The 26,648-nt window shown below is 40.2% G+C and overlaps 1 protein-coding gene across 1 annotated transcript in view; it reads right to left on the bottom strand.

The window, feature by feature from the left end:
- Positions 1-9,447: 9,447 nt before the first annotated feature.
- RNF20 (ring finger protein 20, E3 ubiquitin protein ligase) overlaps positions 9,448-26,648 on the bottom strand; it is a 28,563-nt gene continuing 11,362 nt past the window's right edge. The window contains exons 5-19 of the mRNA XM_006886893.1: positions 24,923-25,041; positions 22,040-22,186; positions 21,826-21,903; positions 21,532-21,651; positions 20,723-20,902; positions 19,356-19,491; positions 18,921-19,042; positions 18,163-18,539; positions 16,062-16,179; positions 15,246-15,395; positions 13,077-13,289; positions 11,420-11,545; positions 11,164-11,304; positions 10,233-10,334; positions 9,448-9,942 (exon numbers count right to left, since the gene is read on the bottom strand). Coding sequence (XP_006886955.1) covers positions 9,766-9,942; positions 10,233-10,334; positions 11,164-11,304; positions 11,420-11,545; positions 13,077-13,289; positions 15,246-15,395; positions 16,062-16,179; positions 18,163-18,539; positions 18,921-19,042; positions 19,356-19,491; positions 20,723-20,902; positions 21,532-21,651; positions 21,826-21,903; positions 22,040-22,186; positions 24,923-25,041 — 2,306 coding nt within the window. The 3' untranslated portion in view covers positions 9,448-9,765. The remainder of the gene's footprint in view (positions 9,943-10,232; positions 10,335-11,163; positions 11,305-11,419; positions 11,546-13,076; positions 13,290-15,245; positions 15,396-16,061; positions 16,180-18,162; positions 18,540-18,920; positions 19,043-19,355; positions 19,492-20,722; positions 20,903-21,531; positions 21,652-21,825; positions 21,904-22,039; positions 22,187-24,922; positions 25,042-26,648) is intronic.

The following is a 26,648-nucleotide window of genomic DNA, read 5'->3' as shown; positions in this document are numbered from 1 at the left end:
ATCCAGAGTAGATGAGCAGTGCACGTTCCCTCAAGTCTCCCAGTCCAAACTGTGGCGAGGGTGCAAGCAGCAGCAGGGCCTGAAAGCCACATATTGCCTTCACCATTGCTTGAAATGCCTCCGTGTGCTGAGTAACAGAGCAAACTATGATTGCTTGTGGTGAAATGAAGCTGTCCTCATGTTAAATAGCAATGGTCATTTTTATCAGTAGTAATTGAACAGTGTTTTGCAATTTGTGAAACAGTGTGTCGTGTTTTGTAAAAAGAATTCATGAAATGGTGGGTCCTTCGAAAACCTCCTTTCTGTTCTGTTCCACCTCTGTTCTCTCAACTCCCCTCAGGCTCAAAAGACACAAAGATTAAGAGGGTGGAGGGTGGTCCTGGGTGTAGAGGAAAGAGAAGGGACGTCTCCTGTAAACTCCTCTTTCATGAGATCAAGGCCACAATTCTTTTGCAAGCTCTGAGGCTTGGAAACCTGGAACACGATAAGGTGACTGTGTTACACGCCCCAAAGGGGAATCCCTGGTACAGGAGACATGTGATAAAGTGTGATAGGGTGGCTTTAAACATATATGGCTACTTGCTTCATGTAAATAGCAAGAACAGTGGCCCCAGAATACAACTAATTCAAGGTAGAGGGGAAACAGGATCCCACCCAGAATTAAAGGCCTGTTGGAAGAATGACTAGAACGGGCAAGTGAGGCAGCCACAGGGACCCATTCTTCTGGCGTCTTTAACGTGCCTGGAGATGACTCTCCTTTCTCACGGATCTTGCTATTGCACAAACCCTATGTTGGAACCACTGCTTCTGTTCTAAGCAGAGGTGGTTAAAGGAGCAACTGCCACGCAGAACCACACTTGATAAGGTGGGGGGGGGACAGAATCCTAAGTGTCAGTGCTCAAGGCCTTTAGAGCCTTGGAGCCAATGAGCACTTCCTGGGTGTGAAAAAGATTGAAACTGCTCTAGAGCCTCCCTTTCTCCTAAATCCTATTTTTGATGGGCAAACCTATCCCACCTCCTGAAGAAATGGCTTTCTGGTCACGAAACCCACTTCAGTATTTGCACTGTTTGGTTCCAATACTCCTTTCTTCACCCACCTGTGTAATCCTGGATTCTCTTCACTGTTTTTTAAGTTACAAATTGTTTTATGGAAATAACTTACTTCTGGGTATTTTCTTAAGGTGTGTGAAGAACGTCTGCATTGTGTCTTCATTTTAATGTGTTTGCAATTGCTCCGCTCCAGAAAGAACTGAACTGCTGTCTCGTGAGCATGAAGTGATCAGGCTGTTTTGCTCCAGCCACTTTTCTTGTACAACCATGCGGATGGACTAGATGATCTCAGGTCTTTTCCATCTCCAGTTTCTATGACTGTGGAATAAATGTTCAGATAGAAAATGCACTCTGGCCGTGCTGCTGGCGTTGTCTCTGGGGATTCACATACCGATGGGGTGCCAGTCGCTTCCTGACAAGACATGCCCTGCTGCTATGGATAAGGCTGGAATAGACTGTTTCTTTGCTATTGTACAGAAAGGTGGCATAAGAGACACAGAAAAGTCAGAGCCAAAACATCATGAAATAGAATTGCAATGGCTTAATCTGAGGGCAAGACTCTAGGAAAAGTGACAATATTAAAAGTTTTCTAGAAGATTCTCCCCTGACTACCTTCAACAAACATATCTTTTATTTGTGTGCCAAGTGCTGGACAGATAGCAGTGAATTAGACAGATATGGTCTCTAACCTCAGGATCATTCTCTAAATCTGACCTTTCCACAACTCGTAAAGAAGCAGGCGACAGAAAAGCTAAAATTTATTGAGCACTTACTCTAACTATGATCTTACTTAATCTTCAGGGTAACCTCACAAGATAGGCACTATTATCACCTCTAGTTTACAGATGGAAAAATTGAGAGTCAGAGAAATATTGTAACTTGACCAAGGTCAAAGAGCTTTGTGACAAGTAGTAGAAGAGATGTATAGGCTGATAAAATAATTCCCAAACAACCATAACTCTGTCGGGCTTCTGATCATTGACTTACAAGTTAATGTTTGTTCTCTAATCTCCTTTTAGCCTTACTGCCTCCTACTCAGGCCTCGGCCTGGCCCTCAGCTCCACAGAACAGACAGAGAAGCTGGTGTGGTCACACTACCTGCATTCAACAACACTGCAGCACTTGAGTCTCACATAAATAATATATCAGCATGCTTTCCCTTCTAACCAAGAACCAAAGCAAACACAGTTGCAAATCACTCAGTAGTCTAGGCTCAGGGATCTTGCCATTTCTGACAGTTCAGGTGGTTTGAGCTCCTAGTAAACTTCCTTTCATAGATGGACAGGTCCCATGCATTCTGTACATTCATTGCTTTTGTCACATCTCAAAAGCATAAATCCAAGACAACCTAATTCTACCAAAAACTCACCCAGGGATATTCTGTGTCATTCGGGCATTGATTTACATATTAGATACTATTATAATCCAGGCTTTGGGCTACCTTCTGGAGATAGATTTGATTCTGATCCCATAAGTGGGATGACATAGACAAACTGGCAATGTCTGTGGTATGTACTGTGATAATGAAATGCACAGGAGGTGCTGTGGAAGCAGAGCGGACACCTAACCCTCCCCGTGTGTGTGTGTGTGTGTGTGTGTGTGTGTGTGTTGTGGGGGTTCGGACGGTGGAGTAGTGAGGGGAAAGGTGGGTTAGAGGATAGCAGACACCCTATGTACAAGAAACAGCATGTGTAAACTTCTAGACTTGGGAAAGCCTGACAATCAATGATTTTAGGTAATGACCGGAAAGAGAAATGCAGATGCGTGATCACTGTGCGAGGCAGGAGTGCTATCTCGAAGGCAATCCAAGTCAGTCACTGCTATTGAGTCAGAGTCAACTCACAGCTGGCCCGACACTGAGTTTTCCGAGGCTGGAAATCATACAGGAGGAGACGGTTCATCTCTCCCACACACACACAGAGTGGCTGGTGAATTCCAGCTGCCACAGGTGTGGCCTTTCAGTTAGCAGCCTAACTCCACAGCCAATGCTGTAGGTGCCACTGAAGAATTTAAAGGTGAAGAGAGATACTTTAGCTAGCCAGAGACAATCAGACAAACACACAGGGCCAGAATTCCTGCAAGTCAGCTTTATTTTTCCCCTAAAAACGAGGAAAAATGCAAGTTATCTAACTACTCAATTTCTTTAGCTGCAACAATAATGAAAGTTATTATTTTATTGAGCATTTACTGTGTACAAAGCACTGTGCTAAATGCTTTGCATATATTGACTCATTTAATCCTCAGTGGACCCCTGCAAGGTGTCTGTTACTATTGTATCACAGACATGCCTGCCTCCATGAGTATGGGATAACTTAAAACAATGCCAGGAATCACAACATACACTCAACAAATACATATTAAGATGAGATAAGCAGGAGGGGGGGGTTCCCTTGGGTTCAACTGTACTCTAGAGCATGGTGTTTCAGGAACTCTCAACAAATATAGGAAGAAAATGCAGTCCTCATGCTTCCACTTAAAGATATCAAGAATAAATAGCACAAAGCTCTGGTGGTCCAGTGGCAAAAAGCTGCACTGCAATCCCAAAGGCGTGTAGTTCGAAGTCATCAGATGCTCCATTGGAGGAGGGGCAATCTCCTCCTGTGCCAGTCGGATCCAATTCCATGGTACACAAGGGGGGGGGGAGGGGGAAGAATATGCTATGTTTCAGAAAGACTTCAAAATAACTCAGACATTTCCATTTATGATTTCCCTGAAGACAAATACTCTTACTCCATAGTCTCCAGAAAGAAAATAAAGATCTAATAGTCACATATTTGGGAGTTCTGGTGGCCCAGCGGCAAGAATCTGCACTGCAATCTCAAAGGCAAGCAGTTTGAATCCACCAGCTGCTCTGCGGGAGAAGGATGGGCAAGCTCCTTCCGTGTGTTTAACTGCATCTAAATACCTGCTGGAGGGTCAGCTATGGGTGGGTTCTTACTCTGTGGTACACAACAGTCACATATTAATTTTGTGGTTAAACCAGGTGACCGTAGGTCTTTATCTCTAAATATAAAAAGTACATGATAATCCCCTTTTTGTCCTCATATCCTACCTTTCAAATCCTTCCACTACAAAAATTTCAGTCCTGAAATTCTCAGAGAATTGTTATCCTCAAATCATTATCACCTTAATGTGAATATACTATGATTCTAGTTTTGTTCATCATTTTCCTCAAAAAAGAAGAAAAAAGGTAAGCCTACAATAAGAAAAACTCCAGCTGCCACAGGTTCCATCTAATGGCAGTGCTAGATTCAGAATTCATGATTGTGTTATCAATGCAAAATAAATACAACAATAATCATATATTTTAGAATCATACATATTTGAAGTTAATATACAAGGAAAGGGGATTGCCACTTTAAAATTGTGACTTCTTAATCCATATGTTGTTCCAATAAAAGCAACTTCTAAAAATTCTGCAAGGACACAGAAGAACAGTAACTTAATCATGCAAATCTTCACTGAATAATGTGTCAGGCTCTATACTAAAACCTGAGGAACAGATGAACAACACTGTCCTTATCCTGTTCTATTTTTTGTAATTTTGCAATTAACGCTATTTAGGTGTCATTTATAATGCATTTCAAATGAAAGCTAGATATATAACATTAGGAAGAAATCCAATCTGAGTAGAATCACTAAAAGGTTACATTCAGTATCCAGAGACATACCAAAAATGCTTACGTATTCCCATGCTTCATGATGTGGGGACCTCTGGTGGCACAGCTTGTGAGTTGCAAGGCTTATCTCGAAAAATAAAGGCTGTGGATCTCCTGCATTCAGAATCTACAAGGGGCTCTAAATGAGAAAGATGGGCTGTCTCCTCTCTGTTTTACAGGCTGGGGAATTCACTATGAGAAAGAGCGAACTCAACGGCAATGATTTCCTGCTAGGGATTTCCTTGGCCTATTCCAACCTGCATTATGCAGATGGCACAACCCTGCTTGCTGAAACTGAGGAGGACCTGAGGCACTTGCTGCAAAAGGTCAAGGTCTGCAACCTTCAATATGGATTGAAGTTCAACATTAAGGAAACAAAGATTCCTACCACTAGGTATTTTGCAGCATCATGATAGATGGTGAAGAGACAGATTGTTAACAGCTTTAATTTGCTTGGCTCCACAATCAACACTCTGGTACCAGCAGCCAGAAAATCAAAAGACTAACTGCTTTGGGAAGGGCTGCTGTCAGACACCTCTCCAGAGTGCTGAAGGGCAGCAATGTCTGGAGATCAAGGTGCACCTGATCCAGCCCATAGTCTTTGCCATAACTTGCTATGCATCAGAAAGCTGGACAATGACTAGGGATGAAAGAAGAATTGATAACTTTGATTTATGGTGCTGGGAAAGAGTATTGAATAAACCATGGACAAACTGCTTGAACAGATTCATCCTTGAGTGGGAGAAACCAAGCTGCTCCTTGGAGGCAAGGATTCTGAAGCTTTCTCTGACATGCTTCTTGGGCATGTTGCAAAGAGTGACCTGTCCTTGGAGAAGGTATCATACTTGGGAACAGTGCAACAAAGAGACCCTTGATGAGATGGATTGATTCAGTGATAAGGGTAATGAGGATGGGTGTTTCAGAGTCACTAAGATTGGCACAAGAGAGAGCAGGGTTCAGAGCTGTTATGCACAGGGTCAGTATGAGTCACAAGCAACTTGACAGCACATAACAACCACCACTGCAACATATGCTAAAGCCACCAATTTTCTACCTGCTATCAGTGTAGCTGTCTTGGTTAAGTAGACACATATGTTATCTCCAGAATTAGTCTATAAACTTTTGCAGATGCACTGGTTCCTAGGTTTATAAAAGTTAATAAATCCTCCTGAAAAGGTTTAAGATAAAAAAATGAAAAAGTATTTCAGGTCAGAAAATGGCACTGGAAATAGATGAGAGGGCCATACAGCCTCTCGCAAAACTGATTCTCATATTCCAGGTCTGAAAGGGCGATTTCTTTTTTGTCTACAATCTTCCCGACTCCTCACAATTCCCAGATCCCTGTCATCACTCATGTGGGTATGCACGAGGTGCAGTGTGAGGAGCTCAAAGAACTTCACGGATGCTTTTTCATCTAGACTGAGACAAAACAGGGAACACGAATAACAGAAGAATCAACGCTTTGGAGTTGCGCTGTTATGGACTGTATCATGGACTGTCAAAAGAACAAAAAGTCTGTTAGGGAGAAAAGTACAACCAGGGAGCTTCTTAGGGGCAGGGATAGTGAAACGTCATCTCACATACTTAGGATATGTTGTCAGGAGGGACCAGTTCCTAAAAATACAATACTGGGAAGGAGAGGGGGTGGGTCAGAGGAAGAGAGGAAAACCCTCAATAAGATGGAATGACACAGTGACTGCAATAATGGACTCAAGCACATCAGAGATGGTGTGGATGGTGCAGGGGTGCAGGAAAGGACATGGTTCACATCTGTTGTTTATAGGGGGGTCATTATGAGTCCTAGTTGGCTCAGCAGCACCTCACCACCACCAGTGGCATTCAGTGAGAATGTAACAGCTTCAGAGAACAGCTCAATACTTGAGAAGTTAAGGACCAAGCCATTTAACTAAGACACATGTTTTAGAGTATATCAACCTTGGTTGTCAGGATAGCCACCAAAAAACCCCCAGACAACCACCAAAAAAAGTCTGAGGAAGAAATGGAGAATAAATTCTCCCCTACAAGACTCTAAATGTTAAATTTAAGAAATTAACCTCCATTATTACCTTTATAATAATCTTTGAAATTGGCTTTAATATGCATTACTATTTAGAAAATAATCTTTTAAAGTTCTTTATACTTTCGAAGAGCTAAAATTCTGCTGTTAATTCTTGGAGGATTGTAGAATTCCTTTTAATATCTGAAAATACCTCTGGAAACTATACACTATTACACAAATGAAATTTGGCATGCATCTTGTGAGCTATTATTACAGTCCATTCATTAATCTTATAATGAGAAACCAAAACAAAAAGCTATTTATTATTGAAAACTATCAATGAAAATCAAATGAACAGCAGCGGGACACTGATCTAAGGCCGGGAGGTAAGTCTCTCTTATGGCACTCAAATATAACTGCATCCTCAATGCATGTTGCTGCTGTTATGTGCCATGGAGTTGGAACCAATTCATTGCTGACCTTCCAGTGGGCTTTTAGAGACTGTAAACTGCATGGGAGCAGAACAACTATCTTTCTCCTGCACAGCAGCTGATGGATTCGAACGGCATGCCTTTGAGTTGGTAGCACAACTCCTGAACCACTAGGCCATGAATAGAGTAAGGCTTTTAACCCGTGAAGGATCCTCAAATGTTGATGTGGCATGACTGATGAGAAACAACTACAAACATTGGGACTACAGTGCAGCTTCTTACCACTAGGCCACCAGCTCTCCCTCCATTAATAATAGAAACACAGCAAACACAAAAAGATCCATATTTGTGCCCATTCCAAAGAAAGGTGGTCCAACAGGATGTGGAAATTATAGAATAGTATCATTAATATCACACACAGAGTAAAAATATTGGGTTGCCTGGCTCGCAAGCTAGTTAGAGCCCAGGGATTCCTGCTCTTCCCAAGTCGAGGGGTGTCTCTTGAATCTAGTTTCCACAATGTCCCCTACACCGTTGATGCTGGGCATCTGGCTTTCCCACCCAATTCTTGAAGCCAGGATCCAAACTCAAACTATCAGCTGTCCAAGTCTATTAGTCTCCCTTTCTCGAATCAACAAAGCAAGGCTCATGTTTGCTTCGTAAGAAGACAGTGGCAAAAGCAGACCATCAGTTCATCCTATCACCACGCTACAAACCTACTGTGTGTAGCACCTGGCTCCATCAGGCTTCTGTAGAGACTCGGGAGGGGAAGGCAATGCAGAGAATTTGACCTGTCCGTGATTTTTGCCTTGTGACATTTGCCATTTAACTCACACCACATCACTTTGTGAAATTTGTACCAAGTCCTACTAATTGAGGATTTCTACCAATCTTTGCAGTCTACTGATAACAGGTGATGACAAGGGCATGGGAGTTGCCCTTACCCATCCATCAAGGACAAACGACAATCAAGAAAAAAATGCACTTTGTACAGCACCTTACCAGGAATATGCTAAACTTCTGGTTTAACTTACTATTGATTTTTATCATTTACAAATTTTCCTAAACATCATGGAGCACTTTTCAGTGCCTGGAAATGAATCACAACTTCTTACCTCTTTAATGAATGTTAGAGCTATAATGAGCTCTGGCGGCCCAGCAGTAAGAACCTGCATTGCAATGCTAAAGGCATGTGGTTTGAATCCACCTGCTGCTCTTTGGGAGGATGGGCAATCTCCTCCAGTGTAATTTACTGCCTCTGAAAAGCCTCTGAAGGGTCAGCCAGCAACGAGTCAGTTTCAATTCGATGGCACATAATAACAACAAATAAATCTGGAAGAGAACTGAGCCGTCCCAGAGCTCTTAGCACAATCTTGTCTCAAAACAGACTCAGACAACTGAGGAAAGTACTTCAATGTATGCTTCAAATTAACTAAATCGGGAGCTCTGGTGGCAGAGTTCAGAGGGTTGTGCTGTTAAACCGAAGGCGGCCCCTCTCTCGTGGTTTGAAACCACCAGCGGCTTCACAGGACATAGATGGGCAATCGCCTCCTAGGTGATTTACTGCCTCAGAAAACTGCTATGAGTTGTTCTGACCCAAGGGCAATGAAAAAGAGAAATATGCTAAACATGGCCAATCTTTACCTATGTTGACTATTTCAATAAAAAATTCAGGTATAGAGTGGTAGGTACATTATCAACTGAAAAGATTAAAAAAAAATAATAAGAGCCACAAACTCAAAACTAAACTGAATCCTACTTTAATTGAAGCTTGTGAACCATAAAGTTCTACAGAAACTTTACAGCTCTTTTGGAACAGCCTCTGAAGAGAATGAGGAAAATTCATCACCCACCAAAGCTTCTCTGTATCAAGTTCTGGAGGACCCAGATCCCGCCAGCATTGCAGTTGTTCCCAGTCTGTCCAATCTTGATTTCATTAAAAGATAAAAAGAGCTACAGTATATGAAACTATTCTGTCCTGAAGAAGTTGAAAGACTCTAATTGGCAGAACATTCAAAACGTAGATAAAGGAAGCCAGCCCATCTTAACAAGTTACTTTGCTAGTGGATAGGAAGTGGAATGAATCGCCCTGGACATAATTTCATTAAGGCCTCGAACTATCCAGGAAAGAGTAGCATAGTTACATCATTTAATAATCCAAGTTTACAAAAAGTTGATCACTCAAATCAAGAAAAGCTTGTGCCCACAATAGCTTATTTTTAAAGGATCATCTCCCCCTCAAAACAATCCACATGCTGCCACTCTTTTTGCCTTCTTTCCCAAGTTGAAAACACTAACTTGATCTCCTCAGGAGGGATGAGCAGTCCAAGATTACAGTGGGCTGAAGAACAAGCTCTCAGAGAATGTAAAGGCAGGAAATAAGCAAAGCTGGTAGGGAAGACTAAGAGTCCTTTGTTTCTAATTCATCCTAAAATCAAGACTTGAGACTTGCATTGACCAGTCCTCTTCTCTAGCTACTGGAGAGGAGATTCCAGAGGGTACGTTTCTGGAGCAAAGATGGTTGACTAGCTGCCCTGTAGGTGGCAGTCAAGGAGAAGAGGTAGAGCTTTGGTAGTTAATGAGTAAGTGCCTGTTTAGTCAGCCTCTCTTCTTCCCTCAGCTCCCTTCAACCAATGTAGATGCGATGGAAATCGTTGGCCCCAAAAGCAGCATTACACTTGGGACATTTGCGCTGGCGAGTATCATATCGAGTCTTCACACACTCAAAGCAGAAAACATGAAAACACTTGGTAAGGACAGCATCCTTTTTACGCATGTTGCAACATGGACAGGTCAGGCGTGCCTAAAAATGAAAAAGGGTCAGAGTCTGAGCAACTGTTCAATTTATGATTCAATGGCTCTCACATATTAATAAACAAGAAGAAGGGGAAAGAAAAAAAAACAAAAAAAACCAAACCAATATCCAAAAAGATCTAAGGCCAGAGTTCTAGTCCCACCTCTCCCCTTCAAATAAAAACATTCTGACTGCCTACAAGTGAAACAAAGTTCAGTATTTACTCTCCCAGTTTATCAGGAGGCCACTTCTGGGCTTGACAAGCAACACAAGGACATCACTGAAGCAGTCCGTCTAACCTTGTAATCCTTAATCTCCTCCATCAAAATCTCATCACATTTGGGCACGTTGTCTGGTTTCTTTGTTGTTTCCAGCTTCCTTCGAAGTCTAGAAATGTCTTCCTGTGGTAACAAATAATGCCCCATTAGATACTCTTCCCCACACCTGCCATTTTTTGGAAAAATTAACTGCTACAACTTGAACTTTCTGTTCATTTATGTTAGCTATCCTTTAGAAATATAAAGAATAGCAAATGGCAAGATATTATTGTTTAGTTTCAGAGCAAGCAACCATATCATATTCTTAAGCTGAAGCTGTATCTAACTATTGCCAATTTATTATGTGAGCATATAATTAGCGTTCACTCACTCTCATTACCATCACTGCAGAAGCAATTCACAGCTGATCCTCCACAGATTTTCAGAAGCTATAAATCACACAGGAGGAGACTGCCCATCTTTCTACCCTGGAGCAGCTGGTGGATTCAAACCATCCACCTATGTGTTACCAGCATAATTCCCCACCAAGAAGGACCCACCAGAGCTCCTCTTGAAAGAGTTCAGAGGGCAAGAATTTTCAATTAAAAAAAAAAAATTAATAGGCCATTTTCTTTTAAGATAACAAGGTTAAAACCAGAGGCAGATAGGATTAATTTATGAACACATGAATTAGGGTTAAAAGGCAACATGAGAAATAGCTGGTATTTGAAATATAGAGCTATTACAGGAGACTTCTAATTTCCTCCACTTGTCATGCTGCCACATGTGTAACAATCCAGTAATTTATTCATTCCAAGGGGCAAGGCACAACTTTGGAGACTATGGCAGTGAAGAAAGGATGCTACTTCTTCCCTCAAGAAATTCCCCTGAGCCTTTCTTTAATATTCATAGCTCACTTCAAAGCCCAGAAAATACCTAAGAGGTAAATGGAAAGGAAAGACCACTGTCTTGCCTGGGCCCGTTTGAAATTGAACATGTCCTTTTCCTTAGTGACACTGTTCTCCACAATCTCATCCTGAAAATCATGGAGCTTCTTCTGAGCCAATTCCAGTTGTGTTTTGAGGTCATCTGCAAGCTGTGCTGCTTCCATTGCCTATGGAGAACGTACCAATAACATCATCCCATCACCCTCTATTTGTGGTGAAACAAAATGTTAATCCAAAATGAAGGAACAAATGTCATGAGTTTGTTCTGAGACAAACCGTCACCTTGCGTTTGTTCATCTCCAAGGCCTGGGTCCGGAGGCCCAGTTCCTTCTCCCCTGTGCCAATGTTGCTCTGTAACAGATGCTCCTTTTCTTCCAGCTTCCTTACCACCTGTAACTGGGCATCAACCTGTGTGGAGAAATCAAACTTTAACACAGAACAGGGAGAAAAACTAAACAGTGCTTATAGCAATCTACAGACTCACAAAGCAGAAAATATTAGGGATCTTGAACTAGTAATGAATTTAGTCATGCATGCAATTTAAAATAAAGAAAAGCTTCACTTTAAATATCTTACTTAAAGATTCAGGGAAACCACTGGAAACATTCTTCTTCAGTGTCAAGAAAAGAAAAAAATTTCTAGATCTTTAACTTCTCCCACTATATGGATCCTCAAGGTCTAGCAAGTCACTCAAAGAAAAGTATAGGTGTTTCTCTTCCAGAATGGTCACAGGCTTTAAAAATCCCATATCTCCATCCCACAAAAAACAGCAGTCTTTTTCTTGAAATTCATGCAGAGTAGAATCAAACAATATTAAAAGTATTAAAAGTAAATTCACACATGTACTTCCTAACCTCACAAACTCCCATCCCAATTGCTGAGGTAGCCAGGTAACTACTCTTACAGATTCTTAGGCAGCCTTCCAGAAATCTTCTAAATACAGAGCACACAAACATAAATACATACACAGTATTTTTTAAATATGAAAGAAATCATTTGATTACTTTTACATATTAACAGATACAGAATTAACTGTACTGTTCACTTTTGTAGAAATGTGTAATTTATAGGAGAGACTATTCCTTGGAAAGACAGACACTTGGACAGGTAGATGGTCAACAAAGGAGAGGAAGACCCTCAATGAGCTGGATTAACACAGTGACTGCAGCAATTGGCTTAACTGGTCGGAAATGATGAGGATGGCACAGGAGAGGACAAGGTTCAGATCTGTTTGTTCATAGGGTTACTGAGTCATACTCAACTTGACAGCACCTAACAACAACCGAATAATGCCTCTGTCACATGCTGCTACAAAGTCAACTCACAGCAACCCTGTGAACAATTAGTCAGAACCTTGTTCAGTCCTGCCATCCTCATCATGTCTGCCATGTTCAAGCAGTCACTGTGTAAACCACCTTTCTCTTTTTTATTGACCCTCTATCTTTCCTAGCATGAAGTCTTTACAAAGGACTAGCACGTCCTGACAACGCAGGCCTCACGCACGTGGGATGACGTTTCAGCTTGCCTCTAAGGAACAGCGTGGCTGCACGTCCTCTAAGACAGGTCAGTTTGTTCTCTAGATAATCCATGGCACAGTCGATACACTTTTTGCCAACATCACAATTCAAAGGCATCGATTCTCCTTCAGTCTTCCTTATTCTTGGTCCAACTTTCAGATGTATGTGAAGCAACTAAAAATACCAGGGCTTAGGTCAGGCCCACCTCAGTCTTTAAACAGACACCCATGCTCTTTAGCACCCTAACACTGGCACCTAACAATGTGGGAGGAAATAAAACTATTTTGCACACTAATTAGTTTGCTTTTCACTTTTTTCTTCCCATTATTATAAGTAATGTTATCATCATTCTTTTACACCCATCTTTTCACAGAAAACACTCTAGTTGTAGCTTCAGAATGAAGCTTGAATCATCCTGATACCTGAGTCTTCAGAGTCAGAACCTGGTCAGCCAGCTCCTCCTTCTCCTCTTTAAGCAGTTTGTGAATCTGATTGGACTTGATACGTTCTGACATGAGCTTGAAATTTGCATCATCCTTCTCCCGTAACTGCTGCATCAAGCGGATATTCTGTTCCTGCATGTCTTCAAAGGCCTGCCCTGTTACATCCATCTCAGACAGGAGAGCTTCTTCCTCCTAAAAGAAGAAAAGCGTTCTCGTCAATAGCTTGAAAATCTTGATTTCAGTAGCATGTTAGGACAGTTCAAACCAACTGCTAATGTTGTCAGGCGCCATCTTGTCGACTACGCCTCGGGAACTAGACATCTGAACCTTGCCCCATCCTGTGCCATCCTCACAGTCTCTGATATGCTTGAGTGCTAACTCATTTCTAATTTCAGAGAAATGTGCACACGACATGAAATGTGCCCGCTATTTATCTAGGAATCATGGGGTCCCATGAGTGTAGAGGTTAAGTAGGCGGCCGCTCACTCAAAGCCTGTTTTCTCAGTGGGAGGAAACTGTGGCGGTCGGCTTCTGAAAGATGTACAGCCCTGGGAACTAGTGCAGTAATTCTACTGCACCTAGTGTCACTATGAATTTAAATCAGTGCCAACAGGCTTGGTAATGCTATGTAATTTAGACAGAGATGTAATTTTAAGTTTAATGCTGTCATTAGTTAGTCTTATCAGTGCAAAAGAAGGCCAGTTACCTGAAGCTAGTGATAATGAATTCAGGTCTTATACTCATTACTTCATCAGGCCTCAGATCCACTGAAAGCAGACAACAACTACATATGGCTTAATCTACAAACTAGGGTGTTCTGGCAGCTTAGCGGAAGTGTAAAGGTTTGCGATTTGAATCCACTGGCTGCTCCATGGGAGGAAGATGGGTAATCTCACGAAACTGCAATTTACTGCAACGGAAAACCTTGTTTTAATCGGGGAGCTCCACCCCACTCTCTGTCCACATTGGGTAGCCAATCATTAACACATTTGACACACCAGTGTCAAAGTAAGAGATCATGAAAACATGGAGTTTCAGCTCATAACTTTATTGCACAATGTTTTTCTAGGCATTTTTGGTACCTTTATTATAGAATATGATTAAAATCTACTAAGATTTAAAAACTAAGAAATATTCATCTTAAGAAGACAAAGTTCTCCTACAGTTAACATATTAGTTGTTTATAATTTTTCACTTGGGGCACAGTATTCTTGGTTCCATCTACTTTAATCACAATGTGTATGACATTTTAGATCTCTTCTTTTCTACTTTGTAGGCACTACTGTTATTAGGTACTGCTAAATCAACTATGATACATAGGGACCCAATGAAGAACCGATGAGAACCTTGCCCTACCCTCCAGCACCCTCATGAAGTCGGCCACGCTCATGCTCAGGCTTACTGTTAGAGTCGCTGGGTCAAACCACCCCTTTGAAGATCTTCCTCTCTTTCACTGACCCACACCCTTCCCAGCATGATGGCTATTCCTAAAGTCTGGCCTCTTCTCACAACGTATTTGAAGTATGCGAGATCAAGTTTCACCATCCTTGCCTCGAAGGAGCACTGAGTATATGCTTTACTTCAGAACAACAAGAAAAGGATCAAAATTTAAAAATGCAAATTCACTGCCATCAAGACAGAACAAACTCATAGCTGACTCTCCAGCAGGTTTCTGAGGCTGGAAATCTTACAGGAGAAAAACTGCCCATCTTCTCCCCATAGCGCTGCTGGTGGGTTCAAATGGCCATTGGTTTAACAGTGCAGCTCCCCACAGACCAGAGACTCCTAATGAAAAAATGATGTTGTTATATGATGTCAAGTTGGAACTGACTCACAGCTGACCCTCTAGTAGGTTTTCAAATCACGTGGAAGATTTGGCAGGGCAACTTCTTACCAATACGCCACCAGAGCTAGATTCTTCAATCAATCTACTTGCTTGAACAATCATCTTCCTTTTAAAAATAAGAACAAAATTCCTGCCTCACAAAAATGTAAAACAAAATAACAGATAGAAAAGATTTCAATGTTCATTGGGAAAAGAAAATAAATAGGACCAAAACCAGACTGGAATAAAAGAGCACTTGTCACAGGCAGTACTTTTAAGTACCATTTACATAAAGGTCCCTGAAATGAAGACAGCATGCCCACCTGCTTGGCCACGGCCAGCTTCTTCTGCAGGTATTCTATCTGCTCCTCTACTGCCCGGATCTTCCTCAAGGCATCTTCATCAGCCATTTTCTTGTTTTCTTTTTTCTCCTTATCTTCCAGCTCCTTGAGTCTTTGCCTTAGATCTTCCAACTATAAAACGAAAGGAATCAAACAAAAATGAGAAGCAAGTTGTCATTATAATCATAGACCTTTGTCATCAGCTCGACTCCAACTCACAGCAACACTGCAGAGCAGCACTGCCTCACAGGGTTTCCCACAGCAGCTAAAGACTGATGATGAGTTCACACTGCTGACTTCTCTCTCAACTAACAGTCAAGTGCTTAATTACTTGTGCCACCAGAATGTCTTAAGTTATAAATCAACTTAAAAAAATTAATGCTGGGCAACACTGAAGGAAACATTCCAATATCACATGCTTCTACGGACAACATTTTTTTAACAGAAGATATATATACTTTTTTCTTTACAATAGCGGCGTTTCTCATTTTTTCCTTCCAGGCTTCGTATTTTCAAAGATTTAAGTTATTTTTCTCAAAAGTCATCAGAAAATCACTATACCAATAATTTATATGGGGAGAAGAGGTACCAAAAAAATGTGGAAAAGCCATTTCTTTGCCAAGTAATACTATTTTAGCACTGCCTTACAGAGAATTTGAAAATCTCTAGCTTATAAAGTCTTTGAAGAAATAGAAAATGTTGGAAAAAGAAAACTATAATCATCACATGTATTAAAAAAACAAATTCCCACAAGCAAGGATTTTAACCAGAGTAACAGGTGAAAATAGACCCCATTACCTCTGCCTTTGACTTCTTCTCTGCTGCCATCAACTGAACTTTGTCCCGCTGTTCCTTCGGGGCAGAGCGGTACATGTCCAGTAATAGTTTCATCTCTTTCTGGCTCTCCTGTGCCTTCCTACGATTCAGGGGTTGGAGTGGTGATGATAAAGGCAAAGAAATGGCATAATGAGAAATCAAAGGGCATCAAGGCAAGACAATGATGAATTAAGCAGTACTCTATTTTAGACTTTATATACATCTAAAGCAGAAAATATTTGGCCAGACTATCAAGAAACTTCTAGATATACTAACAAGGCAAAAACAATTAAATTGTATTAATGATTTCTCCCTTAAGTCAAAGTTTTCCAGCAGAGTTATGAAAGAAATAACAAAGTAAAAAGGAAAATTTCTGGGGCCTTACTACCAGAAACTGAGATTCAATTACAGGCTAGAAATTCATTTCAAATAAATCATCACAAAGATTATTTTTCTCCCTTAAAAAAAAAAGAAATGGGAAAATATACGACAGAAGGGAAAAAGTAGAGTGATCAAAGTTACATTGGTTGCTTAGTGGTAAGAACCTGCACTGCAGCCCCAAATCCATGCAGTTCCAATCCACCAGATTCTGCAGGGGAGAAGGATGGGCAATCTCCTCCTGTGCAATAAACTGCCTCTGAACGGCCACCAGAGGGTCAGCTTTGGGTTGGTTCCACCTCGACAGTACTCAACAACACTTGACAGGTAAATGATTAACCATCTGCTTCAGATGAAAACATCTTTAAATAACTATTAAACCTGTTCTCTATATTTTGCTGTAGTTGCTGGGTGGCATCAATTGTGACTGATAGCCATCTCAAAGGGATAGGGTAGAAGTGCTCCACAGAATTTTCTCGGCTATAATCTCTCCCGCCACCCTTCAGATCTTACTTATTTCGCTAATGCTGTACAACAGAACACACACCAATTCAACAGTTTCTACTGTTCATCACAATTTAGTGACACTGATCACATTCCCCCGAGTTGAACAACCATTTCACTCTCTTGACTTGCGATATTTTTGTTTAAGGTTTGAAGATTACTACAGAACAAAGCTTTCAGAGGTTTATCCACTTCTACGTTTCCAGACAAATCTATAGAGTTCATGAGAATTTGAAATTGTACTTTTTCTCCCTTTTAATAAGAATTCTTCTATAATATCTTTAGTTAAAATGTTCAGTTATAATAATTAAGCACTATCCAATTATTCTGGTCTATAGCAAAAGAGGCAGCTATTGATGGAGGCAGTTAATCACACATTCTACATTTTTCTATACTTTTACATACAAAAGGAGTTCAGGTCTGTTTAACACTGTGGTCTTCTAAAATCAAAGATAATAAAGAGTCAATCACAAAAACTGCTGAACATGAAGTATTTAGCCTAATTAACCATTTCTATCAGAAAACTTTAAGAGAAGGGATAACACAGGAGATTGTTACAAAGGTACTACGGCTTCAAGGTTTGTAAGATAAACCTAAGTCAGCTTTTAAAATGATCTGGCATTTACATGAAAGAGGTTTTTAGGCAAAAAGATTACATACTCTACTATAATAAAATTACAATTAACACCAGCTATTTATATGTAGCAGTAAGTAATTTCCAATCTTTTTTTCCCATACATGTTAAACCCCATAACGGCAGCCCTTCCTTTAACTGGTATTCATGAGGGATAGAAGCTAAACCAGCAGGGTTTGCTGACATCTGAACAATGAACCAGGTCACACAACATTTTTGTGGCTACACACTTGATCGAAAGTTAAGGCCTCATTAATTGTACATAATACAATTAATAGATGTTATGCCATCATCCAAAAAAATGCTTACTTGATGTCTTAACCCTAGTTTTGGGATAAGAAATAGTTATTCTAAATTTTGCTCTGAAGGAGCTCTAGTGGCTCTACTGGCAAGAAGCTGTGATACAACCCCAAAAGTATGTGGTTCAAATCCACCAGCTGTTCCATAGGAGCAGGAGACAGAGGGGCAATCTCCTCCAGTGAGATTTACTGCCTCTAAAAACCTGCTGGATGGTAAGCTATAGGTCAGTTCTGACTCAAAGATAAACACAACAAGTACTGCTCTTACTTGAGTTCAATCTTCAACTGTTTGATAATTTCTGCTTCTTTTTTCCTTCCATCATCATGTTTTCCTTTCTCTTTATCCTTGGCAGAATCTCTGTCTTTTTCGGACTCTTTCAATTTCTGCTTCTCTCGCTCCCTCTCCTTTTCCTTCTCTCGTTCTCTTTCCTTCTCTCGCTCTCTCTCTTTCTCTCTCCGTTCTCGTTCTCGCTCTTCTTCATCTCGTTTGGACTTAACTTCGTTGACTTCCTCCTGAGACGCCTTGGATGCCGAGGTCTGTGTGGTTAAGTCCTCGGGATCTTGTTTCAGCTCTGAAGGCTCATCTTTAGGGTCCTCAGTACTTGACTGAGATTGGAGAAGGCCGCTGCCACTGCGGAGACGTGTCTGGGAGGACAAAGATGGGAAAGGTGTTCATGAAGGACACACATACCTTACAGCAACCACAGTGCTCTCCAAAGGCAGCTCTGCAAACTTCAATGTAAATACAGTCAGTCCTCTGTATTTGTGAGTTCTGCATCTGCAGATTCAATATGCTTCGGACAGAAAGCATTTGTGAAGAGTGGTCAAAGAAATCCTGAGAATGCTTTTTACAGCAAATTTACATTGTATTAGGTGTTATAGGATTTGTTTAGATTTTATGCAAATTAATATACCATTTCTTTCAAAAGTTTGAACAGTCACAGATTTTGGTACCTGAGGGAGGTCCTTAATCCCCCACGTATACTGAAGGAGAACTGTAATAGTAACTCTATTTCTTTTGATTACCTTATTCAGATCAGACTGGGCTTCTCTTAATTTCCGCTTGTATCGCAGGACCTCTCCCTTCAGCTGGTGATTGTGATTCTGGAGGCTACTGATGAGATGGCGCATCTCTCGATTGATAGGGCCTAAAGTACAACAGCAACGTTAGGAGAACTGTGTGAAGTGCAAAGAAAGAGCAGAACACGTCAGGAATCTCTGAGGAAAAGGGAAAATTACCCAGAGAGATGCCATCTTAGAAAGGAAACTCATCACTTAAAAAAACACACAGGTGGTGAACCAAAATGAATTACACGAAGTACAGAAGTCACGAATTACAGAATTTAAGGTGGCTCAGGACTTCTGAGTTGCAGTCACGACCAATGAATTCTAGTGAGTGCACTGTCTTCTAAGACAGACTTTCACAGCTTCTACTGCAGGGCAGAACGAGAACAATAATACCTGCTTGTTCATTGGCAGCCAGTGTCTGCTCAAATTCAATTCGCAGCATTTCATACTCTTTACGGACCTGGGCCAGGGTGTCTTCAAGCTGGATCACTTCAGTCCTCAATTTCTTATGAAGACTAACCTCATCGCGCTACAATCAACCAGAAATTCTTATCAAAACAAGGAAATGTCATCATACTCTATTACTCCATTGCTAAATGTGATTTGTAAGGACTAGGAAGATCTAAGAAAGAAAGGAGTATTCTTTTTTCCTTTTTCTTTTAAATTTATTATTAATTTCAATGAAAACTTAAGAGAGACTTTGGATTTCCATTCATTCATTGTTGCCCTTCTCTCCCCTCCCAACCCTCCCCACTAGTATACTACCCTCTTGGAAAAATAAAAGAAAAATTCTTTCATTGTTTTACAATCCCTCTCCCCAGGTCCATTCCACTCTGGACTCCTGTCATGACAAAAATACCTAATAATTTAAGAAAGGAGTATTCTGAAATGTTCTAATCCAATCAACACTTAATGAGGATTGGCCAGCTACAAAACACTTAACTAAGAACTGAATAAAGAAAACAGACCTCAATTCTGAATATGGTGTAATTTAGTTGGAAAATTAAACCATCCATACAAATAGTACAAAACATATATAAACTAAATTCACAGATATTAATTAAAAGGCCAAATACAAAACACTGCATTAAGGACATGGGAAATAGTCTCCTATTTCCTATAATAAATGTAGGACTAAAACAGTTACTGTCTTTGAAAAAAAAAATGCATCTACCTATGCCAACACACGCTATAATGGCATGCAAGCAGACATACAGTTCCTATCCAACATCCTCCTCTCAGTGCAGGGCTTCAGGAACACTAGAATACCTGTCATGCTGTGTTATATTTTCATACACACAGTCCTCAATGCTGAGGATGCCTTGGTCCTGTTCTTGCCTATCAGTAAATTTTAATTTATCCCTAAAAGTGACACTTAACTTCCTCAAGAGCAATAAAGAAGGCTCCACCATCAGGCCAGATGCTCTCTGTCCTTTAATCATTGCAACTTTTTGCAGTTCCTCCACTGTATCACACTCTATTTTAAGGGATACTTTCTACCTACTGGTCTATAAGACCCCTGAGGGCAAAAGCCCTGTTATCTCATCTTTGCATCGTCAACATTTGGTCCTCTCTAAAAAATGTTTGCTGTGAATGACAATGAATTGAGTATTAAGAGAGTAAATCAGCATTTAACAAACAAAAGACATCTGGTCCTCTCTAAAAAATGTTTGCTGTGACCGGCAACAAATTGAGTATTAAGAGGGTAAAATGTATGCAACAGAAAAGTTTATATGCAGAAGACAAAGTCAAAGTGTTACCTCAATGAGCTCAACCTGGCGCTGGTGGGTAGTCCTGGTGCCGTGGAGCAGGGTCCGTGCCTCATCCAAGTGTGCCTTGAGCTGCAGGCTCTCATTATACAGGACAGAGAACTGTGACTGCATGCAGCGGTATTCTGGAGTCTCCTTAACCACTTCCTCCACTGCACTCCGCAGTTCCACCTTGGCAGGCCCAAAGAAAAGAAGGAACACAACTATGTGTCTGTGCCCCAGGTACAAGACAGGAAATAAAATCCTGAACTCACTGATGTCCTGCACAACTAAAACAGTCCTTCTGAAGGACTCTCTGGAGGTATAACCCACTCCCCTAATTGCATAAATCTACAATAGTGGAAAACTCTGGCCCCAACCTGTTCTCTTTATTAGCAGTGAGTCACAAATAAATGTATTTTTGAGATTATGCAAAAAACCAGTTATGTTTCTCCTAAGCAATTCATAATCAAAACCTTAATAACTTTAACTCGAGTCTTTGCTTTGTTTTTTCATTATTCTTATGTGTTACTTGGAAATGAATCTTATTATATATAAAAGAAAGAGAACTATGTTGGCAACAGGGATAGGAAGACTCCCAGAATGTCCTTCCTTCCCCAAGGAACGTGAAGACAGAAAATTCCACTGGGCATGTTCTGGCAGCCAGAAATCTATGGTAATTACTGACGTGTGAGTGACCTCCCTCGCAGAGTATGTACGCACTTGCTTCTTTGTACTTGCTATGCACATGTATGTTTCTGGGCGTTTTTTAACGTGTATCTGAGTTTGATTTTACTGCCCCTCAGTGACATTTCTCCTACCTTCAGCTTCTCATTTTGTGTAGTGACCTCCTCAAAATCCTGCCGAAGTTTCTCCAGCTCAGAGTGACGGTTTTGGGCCAATTCTTTGTTCTCCTCGAGCTCAGCATTCATTTCTTCAAACTGCACAGAAGCAAGAATTATTAAAATGAGAATAAAAAAATAATTATTCTTCAATAATTCCCAATTCTACACCTCCAGTCTTCACTGATACACATTTCCAGTAAAATCCCATATGGAGGACACAATAGCTGGCCTGGCACTAGCTCCAACATTTCCTTAGTAAACCAGTATTACCTTCCGGGCATTGATGGTGATGGTACCACCATAGAGACTGCTCCCAGCTCCATACACTTTGTAACCTTTAGAATTCACCTTCAGAGAAAAAAACAAGCTTCTTTAGTAGAAGACCTTAAGATTTTATTTAGCTTTATAGACAATGGCAGAAGTCCATTTTCTACCCCAAACACCACGACCTAAGTTTGTTTTCTTTAAATAAGATAGCATTTACCCGTTCGAGGACTTCTGCTAAATGTCGGTTGAGTCGCTGCTCCCGCTTTCGAATTTTGTCAATATCCCACTGTAAGTCGTCAATCATGGACTCTAGGACAGACACTCGTGACTCAGCCATCTCCACTTTACCCTGCAACTTGGAGAACTACATCCCAAAGACAAATATTAAAAACAACAACAACAAAAAAAGGTATAAGGCCAAGCTAGAAAAGGAGGAGCATAAGTCCCAAATGCCATAAAAGTAATCTGTGCTTACAGACAAGATGCTTCACCCTCTACAGAAATAAAGTAATTTCTACAGAAATCATTGCTTCTTTTAAAAGTCCTGGGTTAGCTACAATCATAAAAACCACAGGAGCTATATAAATAATTCTCTTTGAAGTTTAATAAATTTTCTACCGTTAAAAGTACAATTTCCTTAGACCCTACACCATCAGAAAATGCGGATTTTTTTGAGGGACAAAGATACTGTCTCCATTTTACTAGACAGATATTTCAGAAGATGAAAATTCAAAAGTACATTCAAAAAAGACAGCTTGTTTTAACTACAGCTTCCACTCAGCACAGTTCCAAAAATATGATATATGGGCTATCGCAGAACAAAAGGAAGCTTCCATTTTCTTTTCAGGCTGATACTAGGGCAATCTAGAATCAGGTACTACAAAGGTATTTTAAAATCTTCGTTGTTCTGTTTATTTAGGAACTATATACAACTAAAGCAATTTAATATTTTATTTCTGTTAAGATAGTCCCTTTATGTGAATATGTGTTAGACTTAAAACGTTTAAAAATGTTAAATTAAAACTTCAAAATTATAGACTTCAGCTCTTGAATATGGGCCAACTTTAGTAACACAGTGGAAATGACACTATGGAATTTTTAAGCCTATACTAAAACAATGAGGGAGGTTCTTCCTACTGCTCTTAGAATACTTTCCTCTAGAAGAATGCAGCTGCTACATTAGAAATCCAACTACCTGAGAATACTGTGGTGGCAAGGCCACGTGAAGATGGGCCAGCGACCAACCTAAGCTGAGCTCTGAAAGATCCCTGAAGGGTCAGTGACAGTAAGAGGTCTGCTGTACCAGGACATGGTCCAGGAACACCTGAGACCATTAAGGAACTCTCAGTAGGATCCAAGTTGAAAGCAGCTCAGATCTAAGAACTGATCCATCAACACTCTTCTGAGTCAATTACCCCTAAAGGGTTAAGTACACCAGAGGAGTGCTTGCTAACAAGATCTCCTGGAATGCAGGGGGTTACAAAACAGCCTTGCACTTCCTCTAGAAGCAGATTTACATACCCATTTGCCTTGACAAAGAGAAAGAACACAGAGCCTTGATTAATCAGGGATAATTTGATTTGGTAAGATGTTTCCTGCTTTTCTTTATCCTGAGAAAAGTGCAGAAACTTTCTTTATGTATGCTATGCCCACTTCTGTAATAAAAGAGAGGGCAGCACAGCTCTATTTTGCCAGTCACCTAACAGAGCCCTTAGTCCTTCCTCTCCATATCTGAGTTTCTGTTTTCTGCAACTCAACCCACAAACACAGAACACCAGATATCTATAAGCTCCAAACTGACAAATGACATCAACCATCAGCCAGGAGAGCTGCCTTTAAGTTTAGTTAAACAAAATAGTATCTCTCCAGCTTAGTGAGGCTGAGACATGGAAAGGGCTTTTTAAGGAAGACTTTTCCCTCTTGGTAGCAACTATTTTGTCTTAAAAAGTAACAATATTTTTCTGTTTTCTTACTATCCCTCCGTCTGCCTACAAGTGTTGCTATATTCTAACCCTTCTGAAGGTTGATAAGCCTCTACATTTATTAATAACCTCAGCACATGACCTTCATGAAACCAGCTCAGCATGAAACTTGGCACTAGAGTTCAGGAAGAATGGTTAGAACAAACAATGTGGGTTTTGAAGCTAAGGAAAAAAATCTGTATTCAAATAATAATTCAACCAAATTTTGGCTGTGTGCTTTTAGACCATTCACTTAAGCTCTGAATTTTTTTCTTTAGCAAGAAAATGGTAATAGTTGGACTATATTAGCAGTAATGTCAACTGCTTGGTTCTAAGAAAATAGAAACTACTAACTTTTTGTTTGTTTTTAAATTTATTATTATTATTATTTTGTGTGTGTGTGTGTGTGTGTGTGTGTGTGTGTGTACTGTCAAATCAGATTTGACTGGTACAGGAGGAGATTATTCCTCCTTCTCCAGCAAAGCATCTGGTGGATTTGAACCGCTCACCTCTGGGACTGCAGTGCACCTTCTTGCCACTAGGCCACCAGAGCTCGCCAGAAACTACTAACTTAATCAGCAAGACAGCTGAACCCCCAAACTAAGGTAGGCCAAATTTCAGAATTAAATACCTCAAACTAAACCAAAACAACTATTAGAAATGTCAGGAGTCTTTTTATCACTTTATGTTGGTGGTTTTAGATATGAATGAGTGACCAGATCCTGGCAAAGTTTAGTCAGGGTACTGTTTGTGCTCACATAGGCAGTAGTTTTCATTGCTCCATTCTCTGTTAAATCTTTATTAACTCATTCCTCAGCAACACTATACATCAGTGATGTTTTTTCCTTTAACTTGGGGCAATTTATTATTTAAGAGCTTAGAATTTTTGGTTTCTTAAAACCCCATATGATGGTTACATCTTCCCACAGGAATATAATAAAGAGAAACGTTTACTTCTTTTCCTTAAACTTTCCTCAGACTTCAATTCTTCAGAACTAGTGCCTACTTTGGCCTGCTCTGCATGTTCTTGAACATTAAAACAGGCTCTCTGGACTAAGGCCATCTTTGAAGCATTCAGAATTCTCAGTCAAAGCTACCAGAGGCCACTAAATTGTCTTCCCTACTTTCTGGCCAGGTACCTCCTGAGACATGGTGTGGTGTTTCTCCTGAAGAAGATCTGTCAATTCCTGTAGCCGTATGTTCTCTTGAGCAAGGAAGGAATTCAACTCCTGCACCGCTTCCTCTATGATCAGATTATCTGCAGAAGAACAACTATGGTTTAGTTTAATATCTGTATTGTCACATTTTAAAGCACTTTGTGTGTGTACTCCACAAAAACATGCTGTCTCACCTCCTAACATTATCTCATGTTTCTCCTCAAGCCTTTAGAACGCAGACTAGTTATTATTACCTTCATGTGTCTAAAGTGAAATCACCAGAATTTACATAACTTGCTTCAAGAAATTAGTCAATTTTACATTTCTGTAAACAGTCTATTAGTCTGCTGCATTTCTGTAACAGCTACCAGCTCCCATCTCTTTCTATACAAGGTCTTGAGAAAAGAAAATATTGTTTTATTCATTTAGGGTATAAATCCAAAAAATTTAAAATTTCAGATTGCAGAGTGCTCTCTAATCAGTATCAGATTAAATAACAATATAACTGGAAAATATTAAAAGGTTATCACAACTTATAATGATTAACTACCATCATAAAGTCTCTCTCAATTGGGAGAGAGAAGAGGAGCAGGAAGTAGAAATTCTTCTTCAAATATCTACAGAATCCTGAAGAAGAAAGGTCAGAGCACAAAATCAAGTATCATCCTGAAATGCTATGCTGGGGTAAATGTTGAGGTGCAAAATATAAAAAACAAAAACCTTCAAAACTTATCACAGTAATGTCTAAAATTAAGAGTTACAAATAGGATAGCTTAAACCCAATGTTATTTATAAAACCAGGTAGCTGTGATATCTAAGGTTCAGAACACTAAATGAGAAGAATTATGCTCTTGCCATAACATTCATTATCCTTTGCCCATTTTTCAATTGGGTTGTTTATCTTGTTGTGGTGTAGTATCACTCTTAAAAACAGGACATAGAATAAGATCTAGAAGGGAGATCTTCAGCCAAAGGGAGATCTTCAACCAAGACCGACCATCAGAATAATTTGTGGAATTTTAAATGAAACCTTTTCCTAAAACCCATGCATAACTACTCAATCAGTCTCCAAGCTGTTATTATTGATGGGTGTCACTAAGTCAATTCTGACTCACAGAGGACCAGGAAAATAGAGAACTGTCTCACAGTTTTGCTGGATTTCATTCTGTGGAAGCCAATCTCCACATGTTCCTTGTGCAAGCTGATGAGTAAAAGTGATCTGCTAACCTTCGAGTTAGCAGCGAAGAGTACAAGCACTATACTACCAGGGCTCTTATAGTCTCCATATATTAAAACACCAAATCCTCTACAATCTAGTCAATTCTGACTCAGAGCAAACCTACAGGACAGAAAAGAACTGCCAACAGGTTTCCAAAGCTGTATATATTTATATCCGGACTGCCACATCTTTCTCCAACAGAGTGGCTGGCTGATGAGTTTTTATTGCCAGAATTCGGGTTAACAGTCAAATTCTTTTACTACTGCATTAGAGGTCACCTCAGGGTCTCCAGGGCAAAAGTGAAAAAGCGCATGTTCAAAAAACTCCTGAGATGACTTGGATGTATTCCTCAGAGTAAGAGCTTAGAACTGAATTGTACTCATACCAACATTCTAAGAAATGAGATCAGCTCCATAAATATTTAATAAACAAGCCAATTAAATAAGACTTGAATCAAATAAAAATGGGATAAAAATGACCTTAAAAAAA

The sequence above is a fragment of the Elephantulus edwardii genome, unplaced genomic scaffold (genome assembly GCF_000299155.1).
Source record: "Elephantulus edwardii isolate Elephantulus edwardi_28Jun2011 unplaced genomic scaffold, EleEdw1.0 scaffold00052, whole genome shotgun sequence".
NCBI lineage: Eukaryota > Metazoa > Chordata > Mammalia > Macroscelidea > Macroscelididae > Elephantulus > Elephantulus edwardii.
The sequence above is the reverse complement of the archived record's forward strand: the minus strand, read 5'-3'. Positions and strand labels throughout refer to the sequence as shown.